Source organism: Musa acuminata, chromosome BXJ2-3 (assembly GCF_036884655.1).
Source record: "Musa acuminata AAA Group cultivar baxijiao chromosome BXJ2-3, Cavendish_Baxijiao_AAA, whole genome shotgun sequence".
In the NCBI taxonomy this organism is placed as follows: Eukaryota; Viridiplantae; Streptophyta; class Magnoliopsida; order Zingiberales; family Musaceae; genus Musa; species Musa acuminata.
In genome coordinates this window covers 39,628,006-39,651,054 of record NC_088340.1, presented here as the reverse complement: position 1 = coordinate 39,651,054, position 23,049 = coordinate 39,628,006, and the positions used below count along the sequence as shown (strand labels likewise).

The following is a 23,049-nucleotide window of genomic DNA, read 5'->3' as shown; positions in this document are numbered from 1 at the left end:
CCTTAATTAGTGATTTGGGCTCAATAGGCCCAATTTGTCCAAGCCCACATATGGGCTGGACCCAACAATTCTCCCCCTCCAGCTCATATGGTGGGCTGTACCAAGCCCGCTCTTCGCCTACATGCTTCAAGCTTCTCCTTAGGCAAAGACTTTGTCAACATATGTGAACCATTCTCATTGGTATGCACTTTTTCCAACTGTAATTCTTTCATCTCAAGCACATCACGAATCCAGTGATATCTAACATCAATATGCTTGGATCTAGAATGGTATGTTGAATTCTTGGAGAGGTGAATGACGCTCTGACTGTCACAGTAAACAGTATATACTTCCTGTTTCAAGCCCAATTCCTGTAGAAACTTTTTCATCCATAAAGTTTCCTTACAGGCTTCAGTAACTGCTATGTATTCTGCTTCTGTGGTTGATAGAGCAACACACTTCTGTAACTTAGACTGCCAAGAGACTGCTCCTCCTGCAAATGTCATCAAGAATCCCGAAGTGGACTTCCTGGAATCAGTATCACCTGCCATGTCTGCATCTGTGTACCCTTCTAACACAGGTTCATCACTGCCAAAACATAAACACAACCTGGAAGTACCTCTTAGATATCTTAATATCCATTTCACTGCTGCCCAATGTTCCTTTCCAGGATTAGAGAGAAATCGGCTAATAACTCCAACTGCATGAGCTATATCTGGCCTAGTACAAACCATAGCATACATCAAACTGCCTACTGCAGATGAGTAAGGCACTCTGGATATTTCTTCTTTTTCTTTCTCACTTGTAGGACATTGTTTCGAACTCAGCTTGAAATGACCTGCAAGTGGGGAACAAACTGCTTTGGCTTTACTCATGTTGAATCTTTCAAGAACCTTTTTAATGTAAGTCTCCTGAGATAGCCAAATCTTCCTTTTCTTCCTATCACGAAGAATCTTCATGCCAAGTATTTGTCTCACCGATCCTAAGTCTTTCATGGCAAAAGACTTACTTAGCTCTCTTTTAAGCTTTTCAATTTTTCCAACATCATGGCCAACAATCAACATATCATCAACATATAGCAGTAAAATAATAAAATCATCATCTGAAAATTTCTTCATAAACACACAATGATCAGATGTGGTTCTATCATACCCTTGGCTCATCATAAAGGAATCAAACTTCTTGTACCATTGTCTAGGTGCCTGTTTGAGTCCATATAAGCTTTTCCTAAGCTTACATACCAGATTTTCTTTTCCCTTGACTTTGAAACATTCTGGTTGCTCCATGTAAATTTCTTCTTCTAAGTCACCATGAAGAAATGCTGTTTTTACATCAAGTTGCTCAACTTCTAAATTCAAGCGGGCAGCCAAACCAAGAACAACTCGGATAGAGGACATTTTCACAACCGGAGAAAATATTTCTTCAAAGTCAATACCTTTCTTCTGACTGAATCCTTTCACAACTAGTCGTGCCTTGTATCTTTGTTGTGAGCTATTGTTTTCAGTCTTCAATTTATAAACCCACTTATTCTTGAGAGCTTTCTTCTCTTTCGGCAGCTTTACCAAGTCATAGGTGTGGTTCTCAAGTAAGGATCTCATCTCTTCTTGCATGGCTTTAACCCACTCACTCTTATTCTCATGTAGAATAGCTTCTTGGTAAGTTTCTGGCTCTCTCCCGTCAGTAAGCATAACATACTCATGTGGAGGATATCTGGTAGAGGGTTGTCGCTCTCTAGTGGATCTTCTCAATGGAATCTCAACTGGTGGTGGAGGTGCCTGTTCAGTTGGTTCAGCATCATCAACTGTAGGTGTATCATCACTAGTATTCTCACCACAATCTTCTTGTTCATCTCCCCCATGATCATCATGAACTACAGGTGAAGGAACTGGACCCAAACTCCAAGGAATATAAACAGAGGTTTCTGGCTTCTCAACATTATCACCATCATCAAACAATTGGTCTTCAAGAAACACAACATCTCTGCTTCTAATAATCTTCTTGTTCACTGGATCCCATAATCTGTACCCAAACTCTTCATGACCATATCCCAAGAAGATACATGTTTTTGCCTTATTATCAAGCTTGGACCTCTCATCTTTGGGAATATGAACAAATGCTTTACACCCAAAGACTCTCAAATGATTATAAGATATATCTTTTCCTCTCCATACTCTCTCTGGAACATCACCTTGCAGAGGAACTGATGGAGAAAGATTTATCAGGTCAACTGTAGTTCTCATAGCCTCCCCCCAAAATGACTTTGGTAACTTGGCGTGGGAAAGCATACACCTAATTCTTTCTTCAATGGTTCTGTTTATCCTTTCTGCCACACCGTTCTGCTGAGGAGTTTTAGGAACTGTTTTCTCAAGCCTGATACCATGGAACCTGCAATAATTCTCAAAAGGACCCCTGTACTCGCCACCATTATCTGATCGAACACACTTTAGCTTTCTGCCAGTTTCTCTTTCAACATTGACATGAAACTCCTTGAAAGCATCGAGTACCTGGTCTTTAGATTTCAAAGCAAAAGCCCACACTTTTATAGAATGGTCATCAATAAAAGTAACAAAATAAAGAGCACCTCCAAGAGTTCTAGTTTGCATAGTACAAACATCAGTATGAACTAAATCAATAACATCAGATCTTCTAGATGATGGATATGTCTGAAATGCAACTCTATGTGTTTTTCCAACTAAGCAATGATCACAAGATTTAAGAGATGTACCTTGCAACTCTGGTAAGAACTGCTTTCTAGCAAGAGTTTGAAGTCCCTTCTCGCTGATATGTCCAAGCCTCTTATGCCAAAGATCTATACTTTCACCTTTTCGAATTGCATTAATCTCTCCTTTGTGTAGCTTAGCTTCCATGACATAAAAAAAGTTAATCTTCTTTCCTTTTGCCACAATTAGAGAACCTTTAGTGAGTTTTCATTTACTTTCACCAAAATAATGTGCAAAGCCCTCATCATCAAGTCTACCTGTAGATATCAAGTTAAGACGAATATCTGGAATATGTCTTACATCTTTAAGTATCAATTTGCTCCCAATACTGGTCTCCAAGCAAATATCTCCAATACCCACAATCTTAGATGTACCATTGTTTCCCATTCTGACATTACCAAAATCACCAGCAATGTAAGATCTAAAGAAATCACCATGAGAAGTAACATGAAATGAAGCACCAGAGTCAATTACCCAATTACTGTCCTGAGCTACAAGGCTAACACAACCTTCATCACAGACAATAGTGATATTACCTTCAGCAGCAACTGTATTGGTCTCTTTTTCATTTTTCTTCATTTCATTTTGTTCTCGCTTCCAAAACCTACACTCTTTCTTCATGTGACCTAGTCTGTTACAGTGAAAACATTTGATATCTCTTCTAGACTTGGATCTTCCTCTATAACCATATGGATTTCTGCTATGACTTCTTCCACGTCTTTCTTGTTTTTCAGTAACAAATGCATCAGAAGAAGATTCACCCTGTTCTTTCCTTCTTGCATCTTCATTTAGCAAACTGTCTTTAACCATATCTATGGTTAGAGTCCCCTCTGGCGTGGAGTTACAAATAGTCACCACATACGTTTCCCAACTTTTTGGTAAAGAGCTGAGAAGTAATAATCCCTGCATCTCATCATCTATATTCATTTTCATAGCAACCAACTTGTTTGCAAGACTCTGAAATAGGCTTATGTGCTCAATAATGTTACCACCATCTTTATACTTCAAATTTACAAGCCTTCTGAGGAGAGAAATTCTATTTCCCACTGTCTTTTTCGCAAAAAGATTTTCTAACCTTTGCCAAACAACATCAGCTCTGGTTTCATCTGAAATATGCTCATGCAAGTTTATATCCATCCATCTTCTAATATAGGCAATAGCTTTTCTATGTTGAACTTCCCATTCTTCATCGTCCATAATAGAAGATTTATCTTTAACCTTGATAGGCTTATACAAATCTTTGCAATAGAGCAAATCTTCCATCAGACACCTCAAAGTGGAATAATTTGATGAGTTCAATTTAATCATACCATCTGACTGCTCCATTTCAATCACACAAGAAAACTAGCACCAAACAACCTGATGCTCTGATACCACTTGTTGGGAAGAAACCTATTAATGCGGAATAATTCTTTCCCTCTTTGTGTATCAAAATAGGTTCCTCATCAAAATACCAACTTGATATTCAAATGCTAATATCAATCAGCACAGCATAAACAATAGAGCAATAAATCAATCACACAGTGAGACCAAATCTTTTTAACGTGGAAAATCCAATGTGGGAAAAACCACGGGACCGTAGTCCACCTCAAACTTCCACTATCAATAATGATGATAACAGGTTTACAGTAGGTCTTCTCTAGAATAACTAGAGGATCAGAATAACATCAAGAACATAGATCTTGGCTCAAGAATATCATATCTTCATCACATAGGTGGATCTCCTCCAAAGAGAATTCTAGGTCTCACAGAGTAGATATCACAGGAAAGTACCTTAGAGAGGGTAAACTGCAGATCAACACCGTTAGGATTGTAGAGTTTGCTGCAAGGATTCTCCACATAAAATTTGGGCCGAAACTGACAACGTTTGGCCACCGATCGTCAAGTAGAAAAACTCAGAAACCTTACTTTCTCTCTCTGTTTCTCTCTGCACGTCGTCGCTGTTCACTGTACACGTACACTGCACGCTGCACGCTGCTCTGCGTTTTTCTTTTCCTGCATACCCTAATTTGCCTTACTTCACCTTAATTAGTGATTTGGGCTCAATAGGCCCAATTTGTCCAAGCCCACATATGGACTGGACCCAACAATATATATATATAATATAGACGCAATCATACATATATATTTATATATCTTAAGAAGCCGTGTGATTTGTTAATTTACCCCTTTGAAATTATATATATATATATATATATATATATATATATATAAACTATCGGTATGTTAATGATATATTAGTCCCACTAATCGAGGATCAATTATTTAAAATTTATCTCGATGACTTTATAATAAATAATTATCCAATGAAAGTATACGAGATTCATTTACCAAATATTAAGAATTTAAAAGATCATCTTAAAAATTTTATACCTAAATAATTAGTATGTTTATGATATATCTATCTATTCGGATAAGGATTTGAAATCTAAAATATTATAAAATCTCATTCAATCATTTTATATCTAAAATATTATTTTTAGTAAATTAATTTAAAATAAAATTAAAATTTACAAAAGGGGAAATGGAACACAAGTCATTAAGTGTGTGACTAATCCATGTCAGAGATAATCCATTAGATCTAGCGTAAAACGCTAAACAATGAGCTTGTTTGATTGAGCTTTTAGGAATGTGAGAATAACTAATGATATTTATATTAACTATAAAACATCTAATAAAATATTTTAGATAGGGCGTGATAAGATCATTTAGTCCCACGTTGGTTAAGAAACATGAGAACCAAGGATTCATAAGTTTGTTAGGTCTCTCTTACCCTTATAGATCTCTTACCGTCAGATATGTTTTTTAGAATTCATATGTTCTGAAAAGATAAAATCATACGAGTTTACCCATCATTCAAAATGGATAATTTTTCACGAGCCTACCACACCAATGATCGACTGACCAAATGATCATTTATCTAAGCCACAGGTAAAAATTTTAGGTAAAAGTTTTGAAAAATCAAAACATCTTATTATGATTTTGAAACAGTTAGTTTCGATTTTTCAAAACTATGAACCAAAATTGAATTATCAACATTTTGATTATGAAATTGGAACCGTTTATTTCAATCCGAACCATCGATTTATTATTATTATTTAGTAAAATAATTTTAAAAATATAAAATATAAAATTTAAATTTTTTAAAATATCTGTATAACTATAATAAGCGTAATGGTATTTTTAATAAAATTATAAAAAAAAAATCAAACTAAATACCTCTTTAAGAAAAATTTAAAATTTGAAGTCAGGGCTTCCACCAAAACACTTTCAGTCTCATGCCCTTTTCGCCCTCTGCTCTGTCCCCGTGACGGATAAGGGGATAAGACAAAGACACGGAAAAGAGGCACTACGCCCAGCGAACGAAGAGGAAAGATGGAGGTGTCGCTGATGAGCAGCGCGCGCTGCTCTACCTTCTCGCCCGCTCCCACTAGGAGACCCACAGCCTCCCTCCTCGCCCGCCCCACCTTCCTCTCCTTGCGCTCCTCCTCGTTGTGTCCTCTCCGCCCTCTCACCTCCTCTGTGGACGTCCTCCCCCAGCGGTGCGGCCGTAGGGTAACGCTCATGAGCATGGAGGCGGGCATCGGCGTGATGGGTACTAAGCTCGGGATGATGACATACTTCGAGCCCGACGGAACCGTCGTCCCCGTCACCGTCGTTGGATTCCGCGAGGGCAACATCGTCAGCCAGGTCAAGACCGCGGCCACTGACGGCTACGACGCCGTGCAGGTCGGTTACCGCCGCGTCCGCGACCGCAAGCTCACCAAACCCGAGCTCGGCCACCTGGAGAAGGCCGGCGCCATCCCCATGCGCCACCTCCAGGAGTTCCGCCTCCAGTCCGTCGACGGTTTCGAGCCTGGGCAGAGGCTCATCGTCGAGGATATCTTCAAGGAGGGCGACCTCGTCGACGTCTCCGGCAACTCTATCGGGAAGGGATTCCAAGGTATCCTTCTGCTCCTTTCTCGAAACCCTGTTTGTTCAAGGGTTAGGAAATCCGACCCCAAAATTATAAGCAACTAAATCAAGAATGCATAATCTGCCTTTCCCAATTCACCGATGAACACCAACAAATCAACATTTGGAGATCGTTTTGAAGGTAAATCTCACGAACTACCAGCCTAAACAAGGTGACATTGGACATCCGCATCATGATTTGCTAGACACGGCGGTTGATTGGTGTAGGTTAACAATTGTGCGCACTATGAATGCTGTGGGCTCTTGGTGTTGTGGAGAAGCAACCAAGGAGCATTTATAATCTTACTTGGATCAATCGTTCGGTTTATCACTAAGATGACTGTATTAGACTTCTACTGGATGCTTCACTTTGGCTCCATCAACTGAAACATTAGTTTTTATGCACAACATGAATATTATGGCCACAAACTTGGTAGTGTGTCATTGTAATGACCTAAATCTTATCTAATTTTAATGCGACAGCATGTAATTTAGAGTGCCCTAGTTCAAACTTAAATGCTACTTTTAAACAGCAGAACGGAATCAAGGAATATGTTCATTCTACTGACCTTTCTCTTGACACCGTCTTCTTAAAATGAAGAATGAGGATGTCCATGTCAATAGTAGTTTAGTATGCTTAAATTTGGAGATGATTTACTAAACCTGCTGTAAGGTATTTCCTCATCTTTGGTCTTAATTACTTGTATTTTTCTGTTTAATGGTCTACAGATCCAAGCTGCTTGCAGCGGTTTGTTAGTATCAACTTATCTGATTCCCTTTTTTCTGTAAATTTTAAGATAGTCATATCATGGCATTTTGTATCCAAATGTATACATTTAATTTGTAAGAGTTTAAACTGTGTTGACCCTGGATTCTATATCTTTTATGCTTTAAATATTTCCTAGCAGAAATTAGATTTTCTTATTTCTCTTGTGTTATTTAATCAACCTTACAAATAGCCATGTTTTAGCTTTATTTATTAAACACAGTACAAGAAATTAGCATATTCGTTATGGTGAGAATATATACATGGCAATAGGCGTATGAACTGTTAGATTGAAATCTAGTGGTGGATCATGGAAGCTTGATCAAGGTGGGTTCGAGAAGTTTGGTAGGCCAAGGCCCTTAAAAGTTCAAATTATCAGTTATCTATTTTTTTCATGAAATAGCTGGAATTTGGCTTGATAGTGGGGATTGACCTGAAACTAATTGACCTCAATCTATTTTTGTCTAAATTTAGAAGGATCTAAGCTTCCTCATGGGTAGTGAGTTGATGTAACTCGGATAACTAACGTATAAACTTATACTAGAGCAGCTTCAAGGTTGATTGTTGGGTGCATTTGCACCCTTTGAGAAGGCTAAGGAGCAAAGTACAATTAAGTAGAGGGATGAGAACTGTAATACCGTAAATTTTACAATTGCATTGTGCTCTTTGCTGTAGAACTCTTGGAGTGCAGAAAGCATCTGAAATCTTAGGGAAGGATCCTTAAAACTAATGTATGAACCTTTAGCATAAGGGTCAAGGGAGGAGGTTAAAGTATAATATTTTAGCAAGTCATAATATCCAAAGTGTTCGTTGTGCTCAATTTATGCTGTTGGTTTTGTTGTTCTCTTCAGCTTTTAAGAGATGCCATGTTACATGGGTTCTCACCATCTCTTTTAGACAAGAATGATGGTGAATCCCTTCCTGCATTGTTTCTTAAAAAGTATCAACATTGTATGGATTCAACAGTGACACCATGAGAAAAACTTAATGCGCCATTGTTATGAAAATTATAAATACTGAGCGGACTAGTATGTATGTTTGTCTGTCCGACCAATAATTGGTGACAAATTCAGTGATAATCAAGAGTAGAACTGTCATGAATTGGAGTAGTTTAATCAAGAGTTCATTCTGTTGGTCTTCCGTGCCTTTATACTTCGGACGTTGGAACCATTTACCTGAACCAAAATGATGGGACCATTGGAGGTGTGTCATTAGCTTTTGTTGGAATACTCTGTTGCACAGGTTTGACCATAAATGACTTGTCCTACAAACCCTTCTACAAAGTGGGACAAGCATGTAAAGTTAGACCCATTACATTTATCATATGAGTTTTCTTCAAATTTCACCTGAACCTGCCATTTGTGATCTAAGATTGTTTGGTTTTGCACTTGAGTTGCAGTCTCTGCTGGCTGTAATGTTCCATGTTAGCATCATATCAGCATGGAGGATAGTGCGATTAAGAACGGTTGTAAAGAGTAAATTGGTGTCGTCTGGCACAATGTGGACCAAATATTTCTATGGTTGATATTTGCTCTGATGTTACACAATGATGTACTCTAATTCTATCATCTACTCTTAGATGTTCTATCATACTACATGTTTCTCTGTCTTGTATAAATTACTACTCGGATGACAAACAGATTTTATCTGATTCAATTAGCACATGGATTTATCCTATAGTCCTATCATGCTTCATGAACTTTTAATTGTTCTTCATCATTATGACTTGTATATGCACATTTCAATCTATAAACTGGATAATCTTGTGTGAACTATTTAAATGACTGAAAAATATTATTTTGGTCGAAGTTCTTTCCTAAATGTACCTCAAGAATGCCGCTCCACATCAAGCGGAAGACGATTGAGGATGGTAGACAGGAAACAACCATATAGATGAAATGTTCTAATGTTCATAGTTAACACACTCAAATATTTCATGCATAATCCAATTTTTACCTGTTTGATTGTAAGGATATGCCACTGGAATATCAAGTCTCAGTCTTCCTTTTCCTTTGCAGGTGGAATCAAAAGACATAATTTCCGTCGCGGACTGATGACTCACGGTTCCAAGAGTCACAGAGCCTTGGGTTCGATTGGTGCTGGCACCACTCCTGGGCGTGTCTACAAGGGGAAGAAGATGCCCGGAAGGCTGGGAGGAACCAAAACTAAGATCCGAAAGCTGAGGGTTGTCAAAGTAGACAGTGAACTGCGTGTGGTCATGATAAAAGGGGCTGTTCCTGGAAAGCCCGGCAATCTTCTGCGAATAACGCCTGCCAAGATCGTCGGGAAGAACATTCCCAAGAATTAGAGCTCCCATCTTTTAAGGTGATTGATGGTGGTGTCTTTATGTCTCATCTTTTCTGCGGTACGTATCGTTACTTCTTCTTTCATTAGTCTTCAATTCTACTTGCTTCTACTATGCCGTTTCTTTGTGATCATTTGAAATGTTTTTGACTAAACGAAAGAATTCTATTGATTTTGCATTGCATTTACAATTAGAGGCTTTTGTTCTCGTTGGCGGCTTCGTATTACGAGTCTCCTGTTATCGCGTCCGGTACGTGCAGTCGTAGCTACCCAGCACGCGCACGAACCCGGCGAACTCGTGCAGGACTCGGATCCCGGCCTTGACTCGGGGATCCGACTCGGGCCCCTCCAGGTCCAGGAAGAACATGTAGTCCATGTACGTGGCCTTCTCCACGACGCGGATCGGGTTGGTTCGGTTGGGCCGGTGGTCCACCCGGCTCACCCGCACCCCGCGGCTCTCGAACGCCCACAGCGCCCGGAAGAGGTCTGTCGGCCCCCTCTCCAGGGAGAAGGCTACCGTCGTCTTCTTCCCGTTCCCCTTGCTGCTGCCCAGCGCCAGCTGAAGGTAGCGGTTGACGTTGGCGCCGGGCGGCTGGTCCTGGAAGTTGCGCTCGAGGACCTGCAGCCCGAACTCCCGTGCGGCCATCTTGCTCCCGATAACCGCGGTGTCGCGGATCCCGTTCTCCGCCACCCACTCGGCGGCGGAGGCCGCGTTGGATGCCTCCTCGATCTCCAGGCCGAGGCAGCCGAGGCGCTCGCGGCAGTGGGCGAGGGCCTGAGGGTGGCTGACGACGCGGCGGAGGGCGGACCGGCGGGCGCCGGGTAGGGCGAGGAGGCAGTGGTCGACGGGGAGGATGAGTTCGCCTACGATGCGGACGCCGGGGTGGCGGATAAGAAGGTCGAGATTGCGGTGGATGGGCCCGTCGAGGGAGTTCTCCATGGGGGCGACGGCGCGGTCGGCGGAGCCGTCCTCGAGCGCGGCGAACGCGTTCTCCATGTCAGAGCAGGGGAGGAAGGAAAGACGCCCGGAGTCCTCCGCCGCCGTGGAGGAGTTGAAGGCCGCGGCGGCAGCCTCCTGGCAGTAGGAGCCGCGGACGCCTTGGTAGGCGACGCGGAGGGGGCGGCCGGGCGAGCCAGGGTCCGAGAAGGCAGGAGGGCCGTCCCCACGGTTGTACTCGCGGTAGATGCGCTCGAGGTCGGCCACGGCCATCTCGAGGCCGAAGCGGGCCGCGAGCTCCTCGGCGACCTGCAGCGGAGAAGCAACAGCGGGGGCGCCACCCCCCACCCTTCTCCGCTGCTTGTCTAAGCTACTGCTACATACAATTAGGTTGATACCGGAAAACCTCCTCCTGCTGTTGCTACTGCTACTGCAACTACTTGCGCCGCTCTTCTTGCACGGAAGAGAGGCGTAGGTATGAAGGTTTGCCGGCAATCTAAGAGCCATTGTTATCCCTCCACCCAATGGCGTACGAGACTCCTCTTCCTGAGTCCCTGCTTCTGCAACTGCTCTCTCTCTCTCTATATATGGAAGGGGATGAAGAGAGAGAGAAAGAGGTGGTAGGTGGAGAGGAGGGCGATTAACGCGCGTGGCGTGGAACACTGGCGATTTGTGTTCACTTCTTGACTGCGGCAACAGCAACGTGGCTTCCTACTGCGCTTTTAGTGGGTCTTCGCTTTGGCCTTCCCTCTGCCGCACAACGCGGACCCCCACACGCTGCCACTCCATTAATGGATGTTGCTGTGGGGTTGGGGTCCCGCTCTACCCTGCCTTTCTTTCTCTTTTCGCAGCTGTTGCCGATTAGAAGTCTCCCCACTCCACCGGTCATTGGATATTAATATATGATGGTGAGGCATCGACCGCATGACGATGAGGTGTCAGCAATCCTCAGCTTATCACCAAATCACCTTCCATAATTGTTAGTGTAAACAACTTTAAGTCGTGGCCGCGGGATCGACGCGGCTTGGTTCGGGTCCGGATGATGGGGATCTTCCTGGGACGCTCCTCCCGACTACTGAGGCGGCCGATCACGGTGTTCCGATTGGGACGGGGTCGCCGTTTCCCCCGAGAGAAAACCCCCGCCTGCGTCTTTGGTGGACGACCTCCACCTTCGCACCTGCACAAAGGTCGGGTTGGAGAGCTCGACCTGACCCCTCCGATCAAGTTAGTGGATAGTCCTAGGGGATTTCTCCCTTTTCTTCCCTCTTTTCCTTCGGAGTGCGAGGGTTTTTATAGTGATAATTATCGTTGTCTGATGTGCTGGCCCGCAGGGAGCGGGATCGTACTTCTGGTAGCGTTTGACGTTATCGTTGGCGTGGCGTGAAAGATCGAATCTGAACAAAGCATTAATGCGCCTTGGTAGGCGTTCTAGTTTACGTTGACCAGGTGTCTCATCAAGTCAACAGAGGCGTAATGCGTCACCTAGTGCAGCTGATGTCACGTGAGTCTTCTCGTAATTATTACCCTCATCAATAATATTTTTTCTCAAGTCGAAGATCCATATGGAGTCGACAAGTTCAACTCGTGCGGGCTCGGTCCGAGTCAACCCATTATAGATGAACTTTCTCTGCAATGGAATCAGTAAGATGAACGGAGAGCAGACCGAGTCATCAGAGTCCACCCATCCCATGCATGGGTAATTGGAACGAAGGTACGGCGAAGAGCTGGGCGTTCAACGAAGTGGAATTAATATAAATGGACTGGTCTTTGAACACGTGCATGCAAATGGATGCATCGTTGACTTGGAAGCACGAGGAAGACTATACCAACATCTTTCTATTATTCAAACTTTGCATTTGTTTTTTTTCAGTAACACCTTGTTCTAGTCATAATGTAAGGCCAGATTTAAATTAGTTTATATAACTAAATTTATTATTATTAGTAATTTAAATTTAAATAATTTGAATGTGATTTAAAATTATCAAATTAATAAGTCAATTATCCCATCGAATACAAATGAAACTTATTATTAGTAAAAATTGCATGGTCGACATATCAACGTGTCGACTCTATATGGAGGACACATTAGCTCCATGTAATTGACCAGTGGACCCATGTGGCCAACACAATGGAGCCACTTGGTCGATCACTAAAGGAGAGTAATGTAATTATCGATTCGGTGCGGGTCGACGACAACTATGATCGAATTTCACACCCTCACTACGACACAAATCATATAATAAACAAATGTTACGACTCCAAACCTCCATTATAAAAGAGGCGCCCTCATGGGTATGTCTTAAGATACAAAACGATCTTAAGTCTGTCTGACTAGATTATTGATTTAAACATCAAAAAGATAACATTATCGGGAACATCCTCCATGAAAGTTTGACTTAGAGAGCTTCGCCCTCGAGTACAAAGTTAGATCTAAACTAACCTACAACTCGAACAATAAAAACTTATCTTTAAAAAAAAAACTCAAAATGACTCCATATATACTATATTAAAAATAAAATTTTAAGATATCATTTATCACAACAAAGAAAGCCACTTTTAGTTTGCTCTATGAAATTGCTTAATATGCAAATCAAATAGAAAAAAAAGATAAATAAATAACATTGTTAATCTTATAAAACTTAAATTGTTAGGAAAAGATCTAACCAAGAAAAAAAAGATTGCTGTTTCTCTTTTTTACATTTCATAGCAGAATTCCAAACATTAATAAAATCTTCACTTTTAGTAGTCAAATTATATGTGCAGCAGTCTGTGATCCGGCACGCAAACATGACCTTGCAAGAAATAGCCTCTCATTCAAGCAGTTGGTGTGCAGAGAGAGAGAGAGAGAGAGAGAGAGTCATTGTTCAGGGTCGGATGAGTAACAAAAAGGCTCTACTAGTTCTATCATGTGCTTTCCTTCCCCAAATGTTGGCTGCAGCAGATGAACTCGAGGAGACAGACGGTGGTGGCGATCTGCACCACCACGGGGTAGGGTTGTTCAGACAATGTACAGCTTCGCTATCTTTACACTTATGCTCTGATTTGGTCGGCTGACTTCCTCATTTGCTGAGTGCTCTGAGCGAGCTCTCCAGCTGCTCGTGGTCGAGCCCATCGATGTCCTTCACCGTGGAGCCGTTCTTGTACACCTTGAACGCCACCGGCCCATAGCTACCGATCTCCTCCAACGACGGGCTTTGGCTGAGATCCATCTGCAAGCAGGAACATGATACATGAGAAATCTGAAAAGAGAGATGCACTTGTTATCATATTCTTAGATTTATGATCGAAATTAATTTGATCAAAGACTAGATTACTCGAAACACAAAGAAATGAAGTATGAAAAGAAGCTTTTGGACATGGAGATTTCGATAACGAAAAGATAGAAACCCTCATAGAATTCTTGAGACGATTTATGTGAGATGATATACAAGATGGAAAATTTTGAGGAGTGTCGTGATAGGACTCGAACCGCGAGGAAATTAACAGTGGGATGTTGCTTGGACATTTTCTCCATGAAAGGAATTGTTTGGCTTGGAAGTTCACTAGATTTGTTGAAGACTAATGCAACAGTGATCCCTGCCAAAACACAAATGAAGCAAAGTTTCTCTCATTCTCCACCGAGTCATTGATAGAATAGTGAATGATGACCCTTACCTGGTGCCATGATGAACTGCTTGAGTTGATCTTTGTTAGTGACACGGACGAAGTTGGCACCAACCTTGGTGTCCATACTGCCTTCACCTCTCTGTTTCTTGAGCTGCTGTCGAGCCTCACTCAAGGCCTTGCCCACCTCCTCGTCGCCTGGAAGCTGGTCGATCAGTGCTTCGTAGTCTTGCACTGATGCCTCCCACCGCTCCAACTGGTAGCCGGACATAAAGATTTCAGTCCTATCCTTTTGTTGCGGGACACGCATCGGAGAAGATAAATTACCTTTGCATTACAGTCGGCTCTTCTGAGACGAGCTTTGGTGTAGGAAGGACGCATGTTCAAAGCAGCATTACAGTCTTCGATGGCCTTCTCCCACTGCCCAAGCTTCGACCGGCACGCCGCCCGATTGCAGAGAAGAATCGCGTTTTGGGGGTCATGGTGGAGGCCTTCCCCGTACGCCACACAAGCCTCCCTGAACTTGGAAGCCTTGAAGAGGTCATTCCCCGTCAAACGAGCTGAGGCCACAGCTCGAGTCTTCCGGGCCACCGCACCGACCTCTCTGCTGCTCGGCTCGATCTGAGCAGCCTTCTGAGCTACGGCAACAGCATCCTCAAACCTTACAGAAACAAAACCCAAGCATAAACGATCTGCATACTCTTCGATCTGGTAGAAGAGGAGCACAGAGTTTGGTTCTGACCTTCCTGCAGCCAAGTGAATCTGTGCTCTGACTGAGAGCAGATGTGCACTTCTGGAAGCCCCAAAGAACTTTGTAGACGCATCGATGTTGAACTTTGGGGCGCAATTCAATGTCGTTTCTGCCTCCTCCTGCCTGCCGAGCGCCAGGAGGGCCTCTACATGAGCAGCCACGATCTTTGGAACACAACAGACAAGATTTAGTAGCTCGGATAGATATATCAATCCGAAGTGCATCATCTCTGCATGAGTAAGAGAGTGTAACTGAGAGACCTGGGGAGATGAATCGGCACCGGAAGAGACAGCAGATCGAGCTTCTTTCAGCACCGAGTGCCAGTCCCGTAGCTTGCGGGCTTCGTTGCACTTGGAGAGATGGTTTTGGAGGCGATGTACTTGCGCAATGTCCTCAGAGGTCGTCTCATTTCGTGCTAGCTTGAAATGGTGGATTGCCTTCTCAGCTTCTCCCAACCTAAGACGAGTTCATCACAGATCAAAGATCCCAAGTAGGAAGAGCATGATGTCCGAGTTGCAGGTTGCATACCTGAGATACAATGTAGCTAATCGCCGATGCGCCCTGGCATAAGAAGGATCGATGCGTACTGCTTCTCTGCAATCACTGACGGCCTCGAGAAGGTGGCCCATGGCCATGAGGGCAGCAGCCTTGTTGCTCCAGTACGATGCTTTGTCCGGATCTATAAGAATGGCGCGATCGTAGAGCGCGACCGCCTCGGCGTATCTCCCCTTCTTGTACTCCTCGTTGCCCATCTCCTTCAGCTGCTCCGGCTCCAGTCTCTTTGACAGAGCCCGGCACAGCCCCTCGGGCGCCGCGACCTCCACGGCGCTGCTGTTCGGGGCGTGGCCTGCGGGGCCATTGGTGTACCTGGGCCCTTGGTTGCCGTCGGGGATCCCCCCTTTCTCGCTTGCGGTCTTGGGCAGGAAATCGAGCACGTTCCGGTTGGGGGTGACTGCGCCGGGCGCCCGGATGTTGCCAAGGTTGCTGAAGACCATGACGTTGCCGGAGGACGCGCGGACGAGGGTGCTGCTGCCCATGGAGCGCTGGTGATCGTTAATCATGCTGTCGAGCTCGCCCGCAAGGCCGAGATTGCGCGCGCGGCCCGCGTTGCCCGCGGGCGCGCCAGCCGGCCTTCCGGAGGCCTTGAGGTAGCCCGGGGCGACCGCCTTGGGATTCTGCGGAGCCGGCGCGACGGGCAAATGGGACGCGTTCGCGGGTACCAGGAGGGAGGCCTCGTCGGACGCGGCGCGTCGGCGCTTGGAGTCGGACGCCGTCAGCTTGGGGCTCTCGGCGGCCGAGGTGGGGTGCCCGGGGCTCGAGCTCGCGGTCCCGCGGCGGAAGATGTTGTTGTAAAGGACGAGAAGGCCACACCCCGAGACCTTCTTCCCGTCCTCCTCCTCCATACTCTTTGGTGCTTACTCTTCCAACGACCACGACGACAGGGGAAGAAGCAGCAGGCTTGCGCGCAGCAACAAACGGTAATGAAGGCGCAGCTCAGACGTCGCAGTACACGTTCGTCGGAATCTTGGACTCCATGAACAGACTAGAGAAAGACCGGACAAAGAGACACCATGTAGCCTCAGCCTGTCCCATTCTGCAGAAGGCGAGGGGGAGGGAGAAGAACAACGTACGGAACAAGGGAAACAGGTGTTACATTGACAGGGCAAGGGAAGAGATCCGTTCTTTCCCTTCCCTCGGATTCTGACTAGCTTGTGGGAGGAGAAAGAAGACGAAGGAGAAGAAGTAAAGGGAAAGAAAGCAGCGGAGGTGGAGGACAAGTTTGAGGAAAAGGGGTGGTATTTTGGCTTGTGGGCGAGCGGAGTAAGCGGAGGCGGGAGAGATATGGATCTCAAGAATGGAAGGAAGACAGGGTGGGCGGAAGCAGAAGGCAGCGCTACGTTTGCACACCACACCCCATGGCTACGCTTAAACAATGTAGCAGGCGAGCGTGCGTGTAATTTCATCAAATAGGTAGTTGGAAACGTCCTCCTGACCCATATAATATAAATAAGAGCTAATTACATATGGATCTCATTAAGCTCGTAATTTCTATACTTAAAAATTTTATATTAATTTTTTTATAATTCTAAAAATAAAATAAATAACTCTATTTATCCTAACGCTATAAACAAATGACATCAGGATCGATACGAAAATAATAGATAAAAATAATAATTTTAATATTTTTATTTTTAATAATTTTATCAATAAAAAATAATTTTAAAATCTCATATGTTAAAAATAGATAAAATATTAAAATTATTTTTTTGTTCATCATTTTCTACCGATTTAACACAACACATGGTATCACATATTATGTTTTTCATCAATACAACTGATAATGTTTAGAATAAATAAAATTATTTGTTTCACTTTCAAAACTATAAAAATCTTAATATAAATTTTTTAAATACAAAGAGCATGATACTAATAGAATCTAAATACAAAAGATAATATATAATTAACCTTATAAATAATGAGCCTAAAGACAAATGATCCACTTGCAAATCGACCATGACTTCGGGGACAATCTATGCCGCTAGTTTAGCCATGAATCGAAGGACTCGCAAACTCGTTTCGCTAACCAAAGTCATATGCTCTAATGTAACATATATCACCATGGATCCATAAATGAGTGAAAAGGAATATGATTATATAAAAGATTAGCAATGAACTTGAACTTAAATATCATGGATCACATAAATTCAAGCATATAACCATCATGCTGGTTCCCGACACCAATTGCCATTTATATACACATCAAAAGTAGCTTCATCATGTGAGTGTTTTGTGTTGTTTGGGCCCAAGAAGAGAGTCATCGTCTTCCTACTGCAAAAATCTACATATTCTAATCATTCAAACTCTAAGGATGACAGATAATTTTAACACGAGGTTTAGCTTCAGAAGAGAAGCTTCGACTGCACTACATTTGATTCTATGATCTAAGACACAAAGCTATATTAACAGTCTAAAAGCAGGTACGTCAATCTGAACCATCGCAAGATGCATCCTCAGAATTATGGTAGACCAAGGTAAGCAGGTCGTCGACAGTGTACCCTAGATGTGAGGATGCAAGCACAGAAGCACCAACAAGGACAGCCAAGCCGAGGCCGCTCCAAATCCATCTTCGTTGCCGTCTTCTTCTTACACGATTTTGGCGAGCCAACTCTGTGAACACATCGTAAACAGTCAATCATGCATGATCTTGGATGCAATATCTTTTGATCTAACACATGAGATGTCGTAGAACCATGATGAAAAAAAGAGTTCCTACTACCATAATAGAAAAATGAAAGGGTTAGAAGACTGATGTGAATGATTTTATACAAAGCACGGCATCGAAAAAAGAGGGAAAAAAATAAACAAACTAAAGTTAGGTTTTATGTGATTTCTCTTCTAAAATTATTGATGCACTAGTATGTTGAAGAAAAACAAAGAACAGTTTAGCTGTCTACATAAAGAATTCAAATGTAAATGAAATAATGCAAAAGGACTTACTGATGATTTCCTGATTCCTCAGTGACATCTCACGGTTCACAGCCTCATAATAGTGAATTCGTTCTCGCAGCCGAGATATCTCATGGTTCTTCATATCAACAACTGCCTGTGCAGCTGCTTCAGTTTCAGCCCGGGCCAAACCCCTTTCAACAGCTTCAGAAACATATCTTGTAACTAGAATCTCCTGGCAGAGTTCTGCAGGATCTATCTCAAGCTGAAATCCTCCAGCTTGCTGGCTTACAGGATATGTAACTCCAATTTGAGACAGACTCTCTGCTAATCTCCCCCACTGGGTCTGCATATGGAGAAGGGCCATCTCAGTTGTCTTTCGTCTCTCAATCTCTTCAATAAGGTCGACCCGTAAAGTGCATAGTTCCTTTTCATATTTTATACTCGAGGACAGAGATGACTGTGAAGCAGAACCATCTGAGATGAAATCTGCAAAACCATAGCAGTCAGATTCAAAATGTTTAATTTGAGAAACTTGGTAGCCCAAATTAAGTAAAAGGACATCAATTTACAGTTTATAATTTAGATCAAACATATCTAATCTCCAGATATCAATTAGGGACTGCTGTCAGTTCTGATGATTTAACAACATAAAGATCTAATACACTTAAAAGACCTGAGTTTGCAACTTCAATTTGTTAGAAATCTGAATATATTTTGCATAAAAAATTGTGCATAAACTAAGAATCTTTTTTAAAAAAAAGAGAGAGAAAAACAAGGATGGAGGAGGGTTGGAAATAATGCTCTATGTTCCTCTTTTCCACAACAGACCAAAATGCTTCTTTTTCCTCTTCATTTTTCTATATCTATATCTCATCTACAACCTGATGCCAGAAAAAACTGCCAAACCTGCTTCTTTAAGCTGAGGTCTTAACCAAAATGTGAACACTTTCAAGAACCACTTTGATCCTTAGGTTGAATCAATCAAGTAATTTTTTCTATATATGGGTCTCATGATCAAGCCAATTAGCTCACATTGAGCTTTTTTCTTTGCTCCAGTCAATAAAAAAAAGATGTACTAAAAACAAGTTCGGTTGCCCATACATAAATGATTTTTCATAAAAAATATCTTCTAATATTTATTCTGTAGGAAATATTTTGCTTTTTTTTATATTGTCATCGCAGATTATATTTTCGTTTTTGGGGCTTAAAAAAAATGTAGGAAGTTATTGAAAACCTTCTTATCATTAATTTTTAAAACATCATCTAGAGACAAAACACTTTTGAAAACACCAAATTGTTAAAGAAAGAGTACTAACAATTTCCTTTTTGTAAAATCATTTATCTTGTCCATAGTTAATATACAAAAGGATGAAGGCTTTACTGATCGTTTCAACATTTCTCTTTCCTTAATGCACCTCTATCTCTTGTAATGGCACTTCCTTTTTGTGTTCTTGATGAAATAGACCAGACGACCACTAAAAAACAAAAATCTTATTAGCCAAATACACCTCTATGTGGCCAAGGCCCTTGAAATAAAGACTCCAATCCAACACAAACATATAGGATCTAGAGTTCAAAGCAATGCCCACATATTACTTTATTAAGAATAAACAAGGGAACACTAACAGCTTTCCACATAAACCCATGAACATATGCCTTGGCACTTCCTATGCTCAGATTTATAATGCAAATATGCCTTACTAGCTTATTAAATAGCTATCAAGTTAAATCCAGCTAATCGAACCACAAACCATGTAAGCATATCTGATGGAAGGCGGTATTTAAAACAGTGACATAATTCATGAAATCTGTAGTTGTAAACTTAACATACACTTTACTGGAAAAGAAACTAAATAGGGGGAACTTTCACAGATTCACTTGTAGCAGGCATCTGCCACCACAATAAGCACTTCTAGAATAACGAGGATGTCAGGACCAACTGAAACCAAGAATGCTCAAGCAAGAAATTTAATGTGAACAACCGCTATGACAACGAACATATCAATCAAGCTAAAAGCGAGGCATCATCAGAGAAGAACACCATTTCATCATCTCAAGACATATCAAGTGTATAAAAGAAAGATGCACAAAAAAGATATAGATTTTGGGTATGAGAGAAGATAATACCTTCAATGGCATCATAGAATTCGGTATGGTTAGGTGTGCGGCTCCCAAATCCTGCGGAGCTTTCGCCACTGCAGCAGCTCGTAACGCTCCTTGTCTCACGAGGGCTCCAGAAACCATCTTCATCGTCATCTTCACCAACGTCCCTGTCCAGGACTTCCCTTTCCAGTCCATTTGTTCCCTTCTCCTCCCCTCTGCAAGAGGCATCCAAGCGGCCGCTCTCCTCGTTGCCTTTACGTCTGTCCATCGGCAGCTTCCCTGCAGCCAAGCAAAACTCAACTCCCCGATGAGCATCACGCTTCCGCTGAAACCGGAAGCCACCACAACCTGAAGAGACGGGCCAGGCGCCGGTGTTGTTGCTGCTCAGGCTACAAATATTTCCGTTAAGGACACGAGGGAAGGCGGAGGGGGAGGAGGAGTCGCGAGAGGGTGGGAAGGAATTAGGGAAAGCGAGCTCCGGGGAGAAAAGAAAGAGTTGCTGACGAGCCGAGAGGTACTTCTTGCTGTTGTCGCCATCCTCGGCTTGGAGATCTCGGTCGGAGGCAGAGAAGGCGACGGCGGATTGACCCCCGTTTGGCTCCAACAGCCGCTCCAATGCCATCGCCGCCATGCTGGGCATCCAAACGAACCGGCAGCTACTAACTCGCTCACCAGATCGAGATTGGAGAACACGCTAAGGAGGACGAGCAGGAGGAGGTAGGCTCAGTAGTATTTGATCTCTTCTTCGTCTTGAATCTTCATGATTGCCCACGTTTTCTTGGGAAGGAAGGCAGAGACTTTTGCCATGCAGGGGCCACTACTAAGCAGCAGAGACCGATCCACGAGCGTCAACGGCGCCGCGCGCGAGCCAGTCGGTACCGTTGAACCGGGAAGAAGGAGAAGAAGGGAGGCGCGGCCTGAGTCGGTGCGGTGGAGCCGGCCGCCGGCTGCCCTCCGACATTTGAGGCGGGATGGGTTTGATGGCCTCGGGAAAGTTGCCCCTTTTTGGGGGGTTTCGGTCATTCAAATCAAACGGGCGGAAAGAAACCCTAATTGGCGGGTTCGAAGCGGGATTTCACTTAAGTACAGGCCAAAGAAGATCCGGAATCCGTGAAGGAGTCGGTGGGCCCACCGGGTCCATCACATACCCGCCTCAACCGCTCGCGCTCTCTCTCTCTTTCTCTCTCTCTCTCTCTCTCTCGCTGTTGTCGTTCTCCATGTTGGGCTCGGCGATGATGGAGAAGCCTAACACATGGGAGGATGCGGGGTTACGCTTCGTCATGGGTCCCCAACTGCCCTCACTCACCCTGGGGAAAGCCACGGGCTCTAAACCGTGGGCACAAGAAGGTTCATCTACGTAAGTGAGCAGGCCGAATTGCGTTGACTCAGAGAATGGTTGACAAAATTAATAGTCTATGACAATAAATATCAAGAAATTAATTTGACTGAACATAGCATGCTGCCGTATATGGTGACGTATGAAAGGGACGGTGACATGGTTGACGTGCAGTCATCAGGACTCGAGCGGTTTGGGCGATCGATTGCTTGAAACAGATGGCCGGGCTCGGCTCAGCCCATAAAGGTCTTGTCCTAGTTGAAGTCAAATCCGGCACACACGTACTATTCATCACATGATCACCACTGCATGCTTAAATCCCGAACAGTAATTGATTTGGGAATTATGACGCGTGGATGTTTAATTGCAGTTTTTATCTTCATCTTCACATGGTATACATGTCACCCTTGAATGATTGCCATATTATTATTATCTTTGTCAACCTGGCTGACATCTTAACCTCCATCCCGACGAAGTCTCATCTTAACTCATATGGATGCTATAGTAGTCTCTTTTTTTTAACAAAATCTTTTCAAGGAAGGAGTTTTAATGGTATTTTGATTTTTTTTTTAATGTTCTAAATGATTAGAATGGTAAACTGAATCACTTTTATGCTCTCGAGGTTTATTTCGGTCAGGAATTCAGATCTCTTACATAGTTTAGGGTCGAGATTTCAGATCTCTTATATAGTTTAATGCCGAGTTAGACCATAATTGTATTAGATTTTGTTATTTCACAAATCACTTGAAGCATATTAATTCCATGTTATAAGGTACAATTAACCAACAACATATTGCCATAATGAGTGGAGGAATAACTGACCTTGGACCAAAAAGGAGACCCAAGTTACGAACAACCATATTACCTGATTTGGTAGCGTTTATGTTAGATGTTGACATAGTCAACGCTTGTCGAAACTGATGATGTCGTTGAACGACTTCCTTATCATAGACCACTTCTTCATGATGGTTATAATCTATCAAAATTTTTACCAAGCAGGCTAACAAAGTCACTTGCTCATTCCATAAATCCACACCGACGTGTAAGAGAACTTTCAGCAACCTTCTTAGAAGTAATAAGAGTTAGTCCACTTGATTGGTTTATTTGCTAGTGGTTCGCCAATCCGAAAACCAGCGGATAGAAATT

General features: G+C 43.0%; 5 protein-coding genes across 5 annotated transcripts; 1 reads left to right on the top strand and 4 right to left on the bottom strand.

Moving 5' to 3' along the window:
* The first annotated feature begins 5,969 nt into the window (after window positions 1-5,969).
* LOC103978902 (large ribosomal subunit protein uL3c) lies at window positions 5,970-9,917 on the top strand. Its single transcript, XM_009394855.3, has 2 exons — window positions 5,970-6,642; window positions 9,438-9,917. Exons 1-2 carry the CDS (start codon window positions 6,075-6,077, stop codon window positions 9,725-9,727), a joined length of 858 nt encoding a protein of 285 aa, XP_009393130.2. The 5' UTR covers window positions 5,970-6,074; the 3' UTR covers window positions 9,728-9,917.
* Window positions 9,918-9,961: 44 nt separating this feature from the next.
* LOC103979546 (arogenate dehydratase/prephenate dehydratase 2, chloroplastic) lies at window positions 9,962-11,167 on the bottom strand. The gene has a single exon (XM_009395719.2). The coding sequence runs from the start codon at window positions 11,165-11,167 to the stop codon at window positions 9,962-9,964; it is 1,206 nt and encodes a 401-aa protein (XP_009393994.2).
* A 2,552-nt stretch (window positions 11,168-13,719) lies between these two features.
* On the bottom strand, window positions 13,720-15,241 carry LOC135607610 (TPR repeat-containing thioredoxin TTL1-like). Its single transcript, XM_065099561.1, has 4 exons — window positions 14,591-15,241; window positions 14,315-14,519; window positions 14,130-14,236; window positions 13,720-13,869 (listed from the first exon to the last, which is right to left on the bottom strand). Exons 1-4 carry the CDS (start codon window positions 15,239-15,241, stop codon window positions 13,720-13,722), a joined length of 1,113 nt encoding a protein of 370 aa, XP_064955633.1.
* A 193-nt stretch (window positions 15,242-15,434) lies between these two features.
* LOC135608187 (inactive TPR repeat-containing thioredoxin TTL3-like) lies at window positions 15,435-16,452 on the bottom strand. Its single transcript, XM_065100782.1, has one exon. The coding sequence runs from the start codon at window positions 16,415-16,417 to the stop codon at window positions 15,485-15,487; it is 933 nt and encodes a 310-aa protein (XP_064956854.1). The 5' UTR covers window positions 16,418-16,452; the 3' UTR covers window positions 15,435-15,484.
* Window positions 16,453-17,684: 1,232 nt separating this feature from the next.
* LOC135608186 (uncharacterized) lies at window positions 17,685-22,926 on the bottom strand. The gene is made up of 3 exons (XM_065100781.1): window positions 20,592-22,926; window positions 18,513-18,950; window positions 17,685-18,182 (listed from the first exon to the last, which is right to left on the bottom strand). Exons 1-3 carry the CDS (start codon window positions 21,205-21,207, stop codon window positions 17,998-18,000), a joined length of 1,239 nt encoding a protein of 412 aa, XP_064956853.1. The 5' UTR covers window positions 21,208-22,926; the 3' UTR covers window positions 17,685-17,997.
* Between the last annotated feature and the right edge of the window lie 123 nt (window positions 22,927-23,049).